Source organism: Scatophagus argus, chromosome 24 (genome assembly GCF_020382885.2).
Source record: "Scatophagus argus isolate fScaArg1 chromosome 24, fScaArg1.pri, whole genome shotgun sequence".
Lineage (NCBI taxonomy): Eukaryota > Metazoa > Chordata > Actinopteri > Scatophagidae > Scatophagus > Scatophagus argus.
Genome location: NC_058516.1, coordinates 10,368,365 through 10,380,411, shown reverse-complemented (window position 1 = coordinate 10,380,411; position 12,047 = coordinate 10,368,365). Strand labels below are relative to the sequence as shown.

Genomic DNA, 12,047 nt, shown 5'->3' with positions numbered 1-12,047 from the left:
ACCAGACTGCGTGTGTGTCCTACCTGGCCACTGCTTCGCTGTACACAAACCCAGCATCAGCTCTCTTCACTATTTCAAAACACAGGTCTGCTCCATCCATGCTGACAAGTGTGAGAGGAAGAAGAAGAAGAAGAAGGAGAAGAGGACACTGGGTTAGTGATAACAGTTTACACATGAGCACACAAACTAGCACCTCTCAGTATAGTTTTTGTGCTTAAATCTTCACCTGTAAGGAAGCAGTTTTGGCATAAAGCCAGCTGTTTCGCTAACATCTCTTGTGATTTTTTTTTTTTTTTTTTGCCATATTTTACCGTTTAATTGAGCATTAAGCAAAGCTAGGTTCAGAGTGATCTTGCTGCTAGTTGCTACATAAAGGCCTTTCATTTCAGCAGACTACATCAACATCCCACTAAAAACACACTACTGCAGATACATAAAGGGCTATAAAATCTTTGTGGAAGTTTAGGGTTTAATCATTTTTACTAATCTCTATTCCTATTCATTCAAACATACACAATATTAACACTTTAATTTTAATGTTTACTGCTCTTGAAAAAAAAAAAAATATATATATATATTTATATATATATATTTATAGGTACATGTGAATGATCAGCAGATGTGGTTGTGCTTAAGACAGGTGTTTCCTGTCCTTGCCCACATAAACTACCAAAAAATCAAAAGCAAAGATGATGTGAAAATCACACATCTGCTAACATGATTCAGCGTGGAGGATGGAGTGCGCAGCACAGACTTACAATTCAAATACCATGTAAAGCATGCCATCAGAGCTATAGGTCTCCAGCAGCTCCACAATGTGGGGGTGTTTCAGCATGTGGCAGATACTGGCCTCTCGCTTCAGATCTGGCAGGTAGAAATTAGACATGGTGAGATATTGTTCACATCCAACAATTAGTATTCCAACCCTGATTACAGTTCAGATACAGTCTGGGAGGAAAGACGTTCAGTCAACTTTATCTGAATCGTTGAGAGTAGTAGTAGTTCAAATTATTTTCTACCTTTTCATGGCTTGTGTTAACAAGTTTTGTTTACTGTTAGCATAATTACTTGTGATTTAAATGTAAGACCAACATGGAAAAGGATATGAACCTCAAATGAAAAGGAGCATCAAAAGTAGTAGTGAGTCAACAAACAGTCACAAAAATCCTTTATTAACAACAGCTTAATTCAAATGTGCCGAGAAACTTGAATATTATAAAATGTCACCGCTAGTGGTGGGACGTAAGTACATGCTCTAATAAAGTACAGTTTGAGGTACATTTTCTTATTTTACATTACTCCACCACAATTCAGAGGCAAATATTGTCCTTTATATTCTTTACTTTTTCACTTTTACACTACATTTTTTGTAATATTATATATATTCTGAGATATTCCATTCTGCACAATGAGTACCTTTTGATCTTTGGTATTTTAAGTGTATTTTGATTCTAATACTTTTCTTCCAACTCTGTTCATTGAGACATGAAACAAACTCACTGTTTTATCATTTTCATGTCAGCTGTCCTGCGTTCAAATAGGCAAATTTCACTGCATGCATCTCCTGTTGGCTCATTTAAGTACTCCATGAAAGAAGAGGCATCAGTACTCCCAGTGGTGTCCTCTGAAGCTCCTTGTAGGAATATTTTATTTTAGACCTCTATGCTATCAAATATCAGCACTGAGGATCAGATGTGGCTTTGGGCAATTTCCCCTAAACATAATATACAGAGCTATAAGGTGGGAAGTACTATGATGAGAAAGCACCAAACAAACAGAAACCAATCATAATTTAGAAAGTACCAGATGACCTTTGGGTGAGAAATAAAGACAGTTACTCTGCTGAGATGCTCATTTGAGCTTGGTTGGTGTCAAATCATTTCACATCTCTTAGTGACAAATTAAGGAGATTAAAAGTGAAGAGGACATGCAGCGCATGGCACCCTCCATCTTTCACACCTCAACTTCACCACCAGAGGGAGTTATTGAACACAGAGATAAAGGGATTCCACTCTGTAGAGATACTGGGGTGTTTTTGTTCCCCACATGTTTCACATGTGAATCCCATTTTGATTGCCCTTTCAAATGCACATCTGGCTCGCACTCATCGACATCATCCCCTCTGACTATCACCACATCCAGATCCACACTGCAAATACAATTACGACATGGCTCTGTGACATTCCTCTTCTTTGGACTGCCTCATCAAAGACGGCACTGATGGGGAAACACTGCTAAGGATCTGACGTCCTCTCTCTTCAAAGAAGGAAGGAAATATTGATCAGTATGACTGACGACTGGCAAGGCAAGTGGTCAGATGCAGCTTGCTGAGCAAGGCTGACAGATATAATGTGCTGTTGTTGAGCCCCTCGCTTCATAAAATCCTCATTTACACACTACACTCCCCATCTGCAAGTCTACTGATCTTTGTGTGCGTGCTTATTGTGTCGTGACAGACCACTATCATTATGCAACAGAGAGAAATGATGCCATGTCCCCACTACAGAGCACCCATTCTACTATTCCTTTGCTTTCATTATTTCTCTCCTCTTTACACTCGTACTTGGCCTGTCTCATTTGAGTATCTATTCTTTAACTTAACAATGCTGCCCAGTGTCCGCTCGGTAACGAGGAAACCACTCAGACAGAGGGAGAGAGCCAGTGAGGCCTGGAACAGTCTGAATCAAAGCGATGCCATTTACCAGGCCTATTCTGAGTCAGCTCTTACATGAGAGCCTTTGTGATGCAATGTTAAATAATTTCAGTTTGTTACAGGTCAGTTTTGCATCTTATGTTCTCCTCATGGCTTACAGTGATCACACAGAGAAGTCAAAAATGCTTGGTCATGCACTCTCATGTTTGTTTGTCTGAGCTACTCACGAATTTAATTTCCAATACCTTCACTACCTAAACTTAAAATGAATACTGCAGATTGCACTATTGTATTTTTACTCTGAAATGCAATACCCATAAACACCCTACACTCACTCAGACTTTGTTCAATACTGCCAAATTCTTAATTACACCAGAAACCATTTGTTCCCCCACATGCTTACACACAGATATATTCATACATAACTGTGAATGTTATGCAGCTTGTAGCAGTTTTGTCTCCACTTCCGTTTCACTCATATTTATGCTGATGCTGATTCTTTCTTAATAAGCTAAGGTATGTGCTCTCAGCAAACTACAGGCCCCACTCCAGTTCTCCATCTTAACACTTTGAGCGACACGAGTTTTCATATTTTGACAAAGCTTTATGGTGTATTATTATTTTCATTCAATTTCCATGACAGGGATGCTTCCATAATAACCATAAACATTACCCACACTACCCATTACCTATTTAAAGACTTCTACATCGTTTTGGACATTCTGGTCATCACACACATTGTGGGCAAACTATAATTAACCATGCTTGGTGCAACTGACCAAAGGGTTGCGGTAAGCTAGAAGAGGCTCTGGGGATTATTCCATGTCCATGGTAACAAAAACTCTCCAGGTTTTTCAACTTTTCAGGGAAATAAATTTAGTCTCAGGATAATAATAACATACTGACATCCAAAATTATGTGGGACACTGACTTTGTTTTGGGAAACACTGGTGTAAATCTCCACTTCTCTGTTTCTCCTCCCTTGGGCTATTTCCTTGTCTTGCTGTTATTGGCTACCAGGCTAATCTCTGACTGGGGCATCACAGATGGCACACAGTGAACGCCAACATTAGCACCAACGTGCACCAATGTGTACAGACACACACACAAACGCACACTCTTGGGCTCCCTCTCTCTCTCTCTCTCTATGAAACACACATAGACTTCAGCATGCTGATGCACAAAACCACATGGTGAGACATAGCATGACTCAATATCTCACTCAGACTCACCACAACCTAACCTAACAACCTCACTCACACACACCAACAGGAAACAAATGCAGGTCGAACATATTCATGTGGGTGCAGCATGTGTAATTTATTTGTGTGCAAATTCCCAAAAATTCTTTTAATCCACAAGGGGTTGGGCTGGTTTGCATTAGAGCACAGAAATCAACTCACAAGTCGGTTAAACTTTCCAACGATGTAAGTAAGTCTATCTAAAAGAGTAATTCTCTGTGATTGACAACTATCCTCTCCTGTCCCGATTCCGCTAACCCCACCCATCTGGTGCTCCAAATGCACGACAAGTGCTGGGATTTAACTGCAGCCACAGTTCAAAGTAAATCCCCTGTTATTTCTCACCTTCTGTGCTGAGGCCAGGGCTGGAGGTGAAACTGGCCACATCGACGATCTTTACAGCAAACTGCTGGCCTGTGTCCCTGTTGATGCAGCGTCTCACCACACTGAAGGGACCCCTGCAACACACACACACACGAGGAGTTACTCACAGACACAAACAAATACACAAGGAAAAAGAGGAAACATGATTTTTCAGATTCAAACACAAAAATAGCCATATGTCAAGATGGCATTTACCAGAAACGCATAACAGCTCAAAAAGTTCAATGGGCTGACACAGAGCCATTTTTGAGAATACGCATCGTAGCCACTGTGCTCCTGCCAGCGGGAATTATAGAGTACTGGTGTGCAGCACAGCTGTAAAAGCTAAAATAAAAGCTTTATTATAGAGACCTGAGCAAGGGTGGCCTACCCTTCAAGGTTTATTTCTGGGCAAAAGAATTGGCAGATATTGTAAGGTAGTGTTTCCTGTAGGAGCTGCAATAAGCCACCATGCTTAATCTACGAGGCACGTTTGCCTGTCCTGTGTCCATTAGGATGCAAATTCAAGATTTCATTTTACAGTAAAATCCAGTCATCATGTAACCCACATGTTACATCTACTTAAGATTTCTGTGGGACATTAAAGATGATAGAATATAAAATTAATTAACATCAAAATTATTTTATGTATTTTTTGAAAAAACACTGGATAAATATAAATCTGGGGCTTAACATCCAAATCAAAGCAATTAACAAATAAGTATGGGGCTGATTAAACTAACGATTGGAGCAGATCTTTTACATCAAGATTAGTACATATATGCAGCTTTAAAAAACAAAAAACAAACAAACAAAACATTGTCAGTAGATGATGTTTTTCCCCCGTAGCATATCACATTTGAGATCACAAACAAGCCGGGAAAAAGGGACAGTAGCAAGCGGCAGATCATATACCTTATCAGAGTGCATCAAGAAGACTTAAATTTGCTTTAAAATGTCAAAATCGATAACGTTCTGAATTAAACACAGTCAATGATGGAAATAGGTAAAGAGGGAGCCATCTCATTTCCTTCCCATCTCTGTTAAGAAGTACATAAGCACAGTGCCTATGGGCTGCTGACATGGAGCTCTCCCTTTTAAACTCTACACCAACGAAATGCTGTAAAAGTGCTGCTTAAACAGAGACGGATGAAAAAGCATGTCTTTATATGTTTTTAATTTCAACATGTGGGAGCTGATAAATATGTCTGCAGAGTCATTTGACCTGGGAATGAATGCTGATTGTACCCTTTCCCCACTAACAACAAAAGCCAGATGTTAGTGGGTTTTTTGGTTCAGTGTGAAGGGGATATAATTTACACTCCTCGCATGACCACACAGGTCAAGCCCATTAAAAAACTATAATATTTTATATTTCATCAGTCTCACAGATGTTAATTCTTTGTCATTATGACAAAGCACAAAACAAGGGACAGAGACATTTGCACATTTTCTGTCTCGTAGCCCACCAACAGTTTCGCACACAGGCGCAAGCACACACACACACACACCCACCCCTGCTGTGTTACAGCTGTCTCCACATCTCTGAAGTCTACAGTCCTCAAAGGCGGAACCAATGCTACTGGAGACAGAGATATACAAACAGACAAAACACACACACAATTTGCTAAAGTAAAAGCAGTGGCCATTAACAGCCATCGGTTTAACTGAATCAGCAAATGAACTTGCCTGACAACCTCAGTGTCAAACCAACAGTAACAGCTATCCAATTTAAGCATCTGTGCATGTCGTGAGTATGGGAGCAGCAGCTGATTTGCTCCCACATTTGTCTCTCTCTGCTGTAATGATTAACCCATACAAACAAACGTAGGCTGCCTGTGCACGCTCTGAGTCGAGAAACCCGCCAAACACAACACCATTCTTCACGGGAATCCTGCTGATGATCTGACAAGCCCATCGACCTTTGCCCTCCTGGGTTGATGTGCTGTAGCAGCTGGGTTTCCTATTAAAAAAAAAACAGTGCCTCAGAAGTGTAGGGTTCTTCCTGAGTGCATGGTGGAGCTTTTGACACCCCCCCATTATTGCCTTACAATAGCTTAAGATCTGTGTTTCACTGGTGAAGGTTTTGGGGTAGTTAAGTCAGAGCCAGTCACCACAGGGACACAAATGATAAAGCAAAGGTAAGGCCTTCTTGGCACTGATCTAATGTGTGTCAATAAAACTCATTACTGCCATTAAGCAATGAGGTGGGGTTGGGTGAACCTGCCAGCTTTTATGCATCAACACCATTTGTAACTTTGGCTGTCAATTCAAGGCAGCTGCACGGAGAATCAATTTCTGAACAGGGCTGTTTCTACGGTACAGCTGTGTATTGCAAGTGAAATGGGGGGGATGGGGCCTGCTAATTAATTTAATAAATTAGAAGGCAATTCATCACATCATCTGGAATAAAAAATTAAATGACCATTCACCCATGTCGTACAGTCGTTATTATAGAGGCATTGTAAGAGAGCAAATAAGTGTAAGAGAGTGAGAGTGTGAGAGTGAGAGTGTGTGTGTGTGTGTGTGTGTGTGTGCGCGCGCGTGCGCATGAGTGCCTGAGTGTGAGGAAGCAGAGAGGCCTCACACCATACTGACATCACCGCAGCTGTGCTGAGTGGGCTCATACTAAACGCCCACACATGGCTCACATCCGACAGCGGCAGTCATCAAACATTAGCCCAAAGTGGCAATCTTTACAGGCTGCTGCTTGGCTCATTTCAACTCTCTGCTCTATGTAAATCAGAGACTGGATAGATGTTAGGTGCATTTTTAACATCCATGCTGGCTACAAGCCAGATTTCCTCTCAGGTTTTCTCCCTCCCGAACAGGGACAGGACACATCTGTAGCTGCAGACTCAACATCACCAGTACTGCTCTCCTGAGAGAAACCATATTTGCTTAAAGCAGCATTTTGCTCTTTAGCTGTGGCAAGCAGCTAGCATAATTCACTCAGTTAATCTGCCCCAAAAAACTGGGATGGGGGGATGTTTGTACAGCTGCAAGATACAGAACTATAATTGGTAGGAGTTTCTCAGGTAGACAAAGCATTGCTGTTCCCAGACTGTCATCTCGAGCCAGTGGCCTACGCCGGTTATTTTCGACACACCATCATTTGAAGTGTTTTTTGAAAAACCTGTACCCTAATTTCCTTCCGCATATTAATTTAGTTATCTTATCTTATCTAGCAAACCCTACTACAACCACGCAACACCTTGTGATTACCACAGTGATATCAACAGCGATTTGTTCAAAAATATCTAGTGGCTGCATATGTGTGGAAAATTAACATATTTGTTAAACATTTAAAAACAATTTAACTTTTGCCTTTTTTTGTTAGTGATATGATTTCATAGACCTTTCATAGATGAGTAAGTGGTGATGCCTATGGATACACAGAGGGCAAAATTTCATTTATAAATTTGTACAGAGGCATATGCTTTGAAAGGCAAGAAAATGACATAATAGTTGATTCAAACAAGAGGTTTCTGAGGTAAGTGCTGCCTGCCCTGCTGTCCAAACTGAGCTCAAGTGCAAAGCTGTTAATTTAACAAGTTCAACAAAGTTCAGTGCTGTTCAGCTGGAGTCTGTGAATCTCTAAGCAACAATAAGCTTCCTTATGCAAATTAGAGAAACAACCCTTTGAATATTAGCAGTGGGGAAATTAGTATTCCTTTTGCAAAGTGAAATTTAGAGCAGAGATGCCCTCCGGAGGTTCTACAGCTTTGGAAGAAAATCCTTTCCTCAACATGAGCCAGAAGAGGATCCAGGTTTGTTTAACCACCCTGTGGAGTCTGGCCTAGTCTGAAAGAAAGCTTCAGCTATACACCAACCATTCACAACTATTGATCTGCTGTGTGTGGGCAGCTCAAAGGAACATATTCTTTACATAGAGAGGAAAGATAAAAAACAGACAGAATCTAGCAAAAGAAAACAATTAAGATTACAGGCTGGTTAAAAAAAATACTCTACATAGCACCACAAGCTGGCACAGATATCACAGGAAACCTTTTACTGTTCAGGCCAAAGACAACATGAACACATTACTTTATAATGACACCAACATGACCGACATCTTCCTCTACAAAAACAGATGGGAATATGACACATTCAATAATGTCTTACTTTATTGATCCCAGCAGGAGTTCAGTGTTCAGAGCTTCAGGACGCTTCAGCTGAGTGGATGCTTGCCAAGCTAGGGGCTTGAACCCTTCATTTTCCAGCTGAACAGCACTCTGTCCAATTTCATTTACATAAACAAGGGAACAGACTAGTAGAAATATACCGTATCTTGATATGTAATCCCAAACAGCACAAATACCAAGTACCAAATGCTTCACAAAGACAGGATTTACAGTCTACTGTAGCAGGTGATTGCATTAAATTGTGCACAATTGCACCTAATTGTGTACCCAATTAACAGGTAGCTCAGTGCAGACTCTTCTCCTAATTACACACATGGACCAATTAAATGATCAATTAAACATGAATCCACAACGGTTTTAGTGATCAATAAATGGTTTTGTGATTTTTTTTCCAGGAAAAATACCAAACATTTCCCAGTTCCAGGTCCTCTTTTGCAGTTTGTCTCTGTTTATGTTCATTCTAAAGTTTCTTCTTTTGCATTTTCGACAGTTGATTGGACAACAAAAGAAATTTCTGGTAAATTACTGTGGCCATATTATACTACTTTCTCACATCTTACAAACTAAAGGACTCATTAATGAATATGAAAAAAAGAAAAATGAAAATAATCATTAGTTGTAGCCCTAAAATTTACTGCAGCAAAGCACTCTGTGTATCCTAAGGTTGCATCTGTTTGGGGAAAAACTTTCATTAAAACAATAAAACAAATCAATGAAAATTCAAGATTTAAATGCATTGCAGATTTAAATGTCCAAGCAATTTAATTATCCAGAAGAAGCCAGAGGACTGATCACTTTATTGGTTTAGAGTGAGTTGCACATCCCAATATTCTTGGCTCTAATGAGTACCCCAGGGCTGAAATAAAGAGCACTGTAACTCCAAAAGTGCTTCTCAACAACTTAAGTCCTATTCAAACAGAATCATTACAGACAGAAATGGATTAAATTGCTTCAGCTCTTTGCCAACACTTCAACTAACGCTGAAATCTCAAAAACAAGCTTGTGGTAAGGACATTATGTTCACATCACATATTTACTGCTTGTGCTGTTCAATAGCTTGTGTCATCTTTCACTGGAGTTAATCCAGTCAGAAGTCAAACTGACACCTGATCTGTCTGATCATCCTCTATTGAAATAAGGATAGTATAACCACAGGAGAGTTGAATGAACATTTACATGCATGAGTTGTAACATCAGACAGCCCATGTGTCTCCTTATAGCAATGCTACATAGACACATGCAGTTCTTGCTGTTGCCATGCAACTATAAGCACTGATGAATCAGGGGTCCAACTTACTAAAAGTTCACATATTTCAGATTTTTTGTTCTCTAAATCTCAGTTCTGAAACCTTGCTAAGCTCTCAGTGATGTCAGCGACACAAAAGTATATCTTCCTGCTGAAAACTATGAGAAGAAGGTTCTATGTTCTATGTTATAACAGAGCAGTTAGGGTTTAAAAAGGCTCATCAAAATGTCACCACACGGAAAATAACATCCAAGGAAAAAATTTCAATCCCACCTCCACAGGTTAACTAAATCCAAAAAACTTTCTCCAGAGGAAATTACTAACCACCGTCCAGCAGAAGTCACCCTAAACACAGCTGTCTTTACAGTCCTAGTTTAGAGGGGATGATAACTGGACGGTGATGGCGTCCCCAGTGCTTTCAATCCCACCCAGCCAGGCTGCTCCTCTCTGCCAAAAGCCGATCAGGAACAATAATAGACGACTTCTCTGAGCAACAATAGAAGTCGGAGGCCGGATAGAGTGGATAATAGGGTTTGTGTACAAGTCTGAAAGAAGCTGAGGTCAAAGGTTAGCATAGACACACGAGTAGACAACAGCACCAAGTTCATCATCCACTGATGTGAGACCATCACCATGACAACTCTTACATCATATGGCAGCTGGTACATGACAAACTAATCACAAACATATAAAGGATTAGTCCATTTCACCCACTCACAATTACAGTATTTTTCAATTAGAATGGCCCAATCAGACGCTGTTGATCTACCGCTCATCTTAGTGCCAGCTTCTAAAAATTTTTCATGTTGGTTTGACATTTCTGTAGTTGCAGAGTCAAAAAACTTTCCAAATTAAATTGGAAGACCATGAAAAACAAAGTGACGAAAGTCTGGAGGTGGTCTTCATGGGTGCAGAATTGCCAATCCATTTAAACAAATGAATGGCCAATCCATCATCCTGCCTTCAATCCATTTTGTGTGGAGATAATTCTGGCCATCCCGTTATTTGCCAAAATGGCCTTGCTTCAGTTTAAAATCATACTTGGGCTAAAATGCAGGAGCAAGAAAATCTGCTAACATGGAAGGGAATTTTTAGGATGGTTTCCTGTGGCTGTAAAGCATTTCCATTTCAAATTTTAATTAATTAACATCCTCAGGTTTAGAACTGTTTGCCATGTTGTCCACTACCTGCAGTAACGCTGACAGTAAAACATGAGGTTAAAAACAAAGCGGGAGATGGCGAGTGCTGCAGTCAATGTCTGCTGGCATTATTTATATCCTTAGCCTCAGGGCCATCCCATTCCCAACTCCACTTGTCTCCATTGATCTGCCTCTGACTCCCTTCCCCTCCCACTTTGGGGCTGAGGAAAAATGATCCTCCTCTTCTTCCTGCAACACATCCCGAGACACCAGGACTCAACACACTTGATCCATCAAGTGCAGTTTCACAAAAGAACTGGCAGGATAAGAGGGATTTTCTGGTGTTTCCTGTGACATGAATGTGGCATCCCACTTCTTAACTAAAGCTTAAGATGTGCTCCAGACTAGTTTGCTCACGCATTACTCTTCTACTGACCTGCCTGAACTGTGTCACCATACCCAGCACAACTGCTTAGCACACTCAAGGTGTATCTGCAAGCACTGCATTTCTCTATGTATGCTTATGGCTGCAGGGAATATCAAACTAGTGGAGGTTGCTACATTTCTGCTATTAAGATAGCCTGGAAGTACTCCTCTACAAATATGGTACCTCATGCAGGCTATACAGCTGAAGAAAAGACAATATCCAGAAGCTGGCATGTAATACACAGCTTATATAGCAAACTTGGCTCACAGCAGAGGCAGACAAAACAAACCATCAAAAAATAAAACACTGTTGGAATCAGGCCCAGTTACAGTAAATTACAATTGTTAACCACATTTTTTCATCAATCATTCACAATGCCCTGTGAATTTCATATAATCTTTGCATTTCCACCCTATATGTCATTTTAAAATTAAATCATAAAAATTTGTACATGACTTGCACTGCTTCCACTCAAACTCTCACCAGCGGCTTCTTACACTGTTTAATGGGACTCCAAGGTAGTGGTCCTGGACCAACCATCAATTAGTAACCAGGGCAACAGGAAGTCTTGAGATAAAGGATGGGGCCTGAGGGTCTGAAGAGAGTGTGCCTCTTTCCCCTACAAACTTAATGGACCCTCGGACCTCCAGTGAGTGAAGCTTGTAGGGGGGGAGGGGACTGTCTGACAGCCCAAGACTGTGATGGGCCTGACAGCCTTTCTGAAGCCATCTCTGACCACACAGAAGTAACATGTATGCAGGTATGGCTACTGGCAAACAGAGAGATTAGGACAAGAAATACACTGAAGAAAACAAAAATCTGTCTGCAGACAT

General features: G+C 40.6%; 1 protein-coding gene across 2 annotated transcripts in view; it reads right to left on the bottom strand.

Annotated features, from left to right (window-relative positions):
* LOC124055454 (peripheral plasma membrane protein CASK-like) overlaps positions 1-12,047 on the bottom strand; it is a 34,399-nt gene that overhangs the window by 20,787 nt on the left and 1,565 nt on the right. For both annotated transcript variants that reach the window (XM_046382329.1, XM_046382331.1), the window contains exons 2-4: positions 4,240-4,352; positions 759-864; positions 24-101 (exon numbers count right to left, since the gene is read on the bottom strand). In XM_046382329.1, the coding sequence (XP_046238285.1) occupies positions 24-101; positions 759-864; positions 4,240-4,352 (297 nt within the window). The remainder of the gene's footprint in view (positions 1-23; positions 102-758; positions 865-4,239; positions 4,353-12,047) is intronic.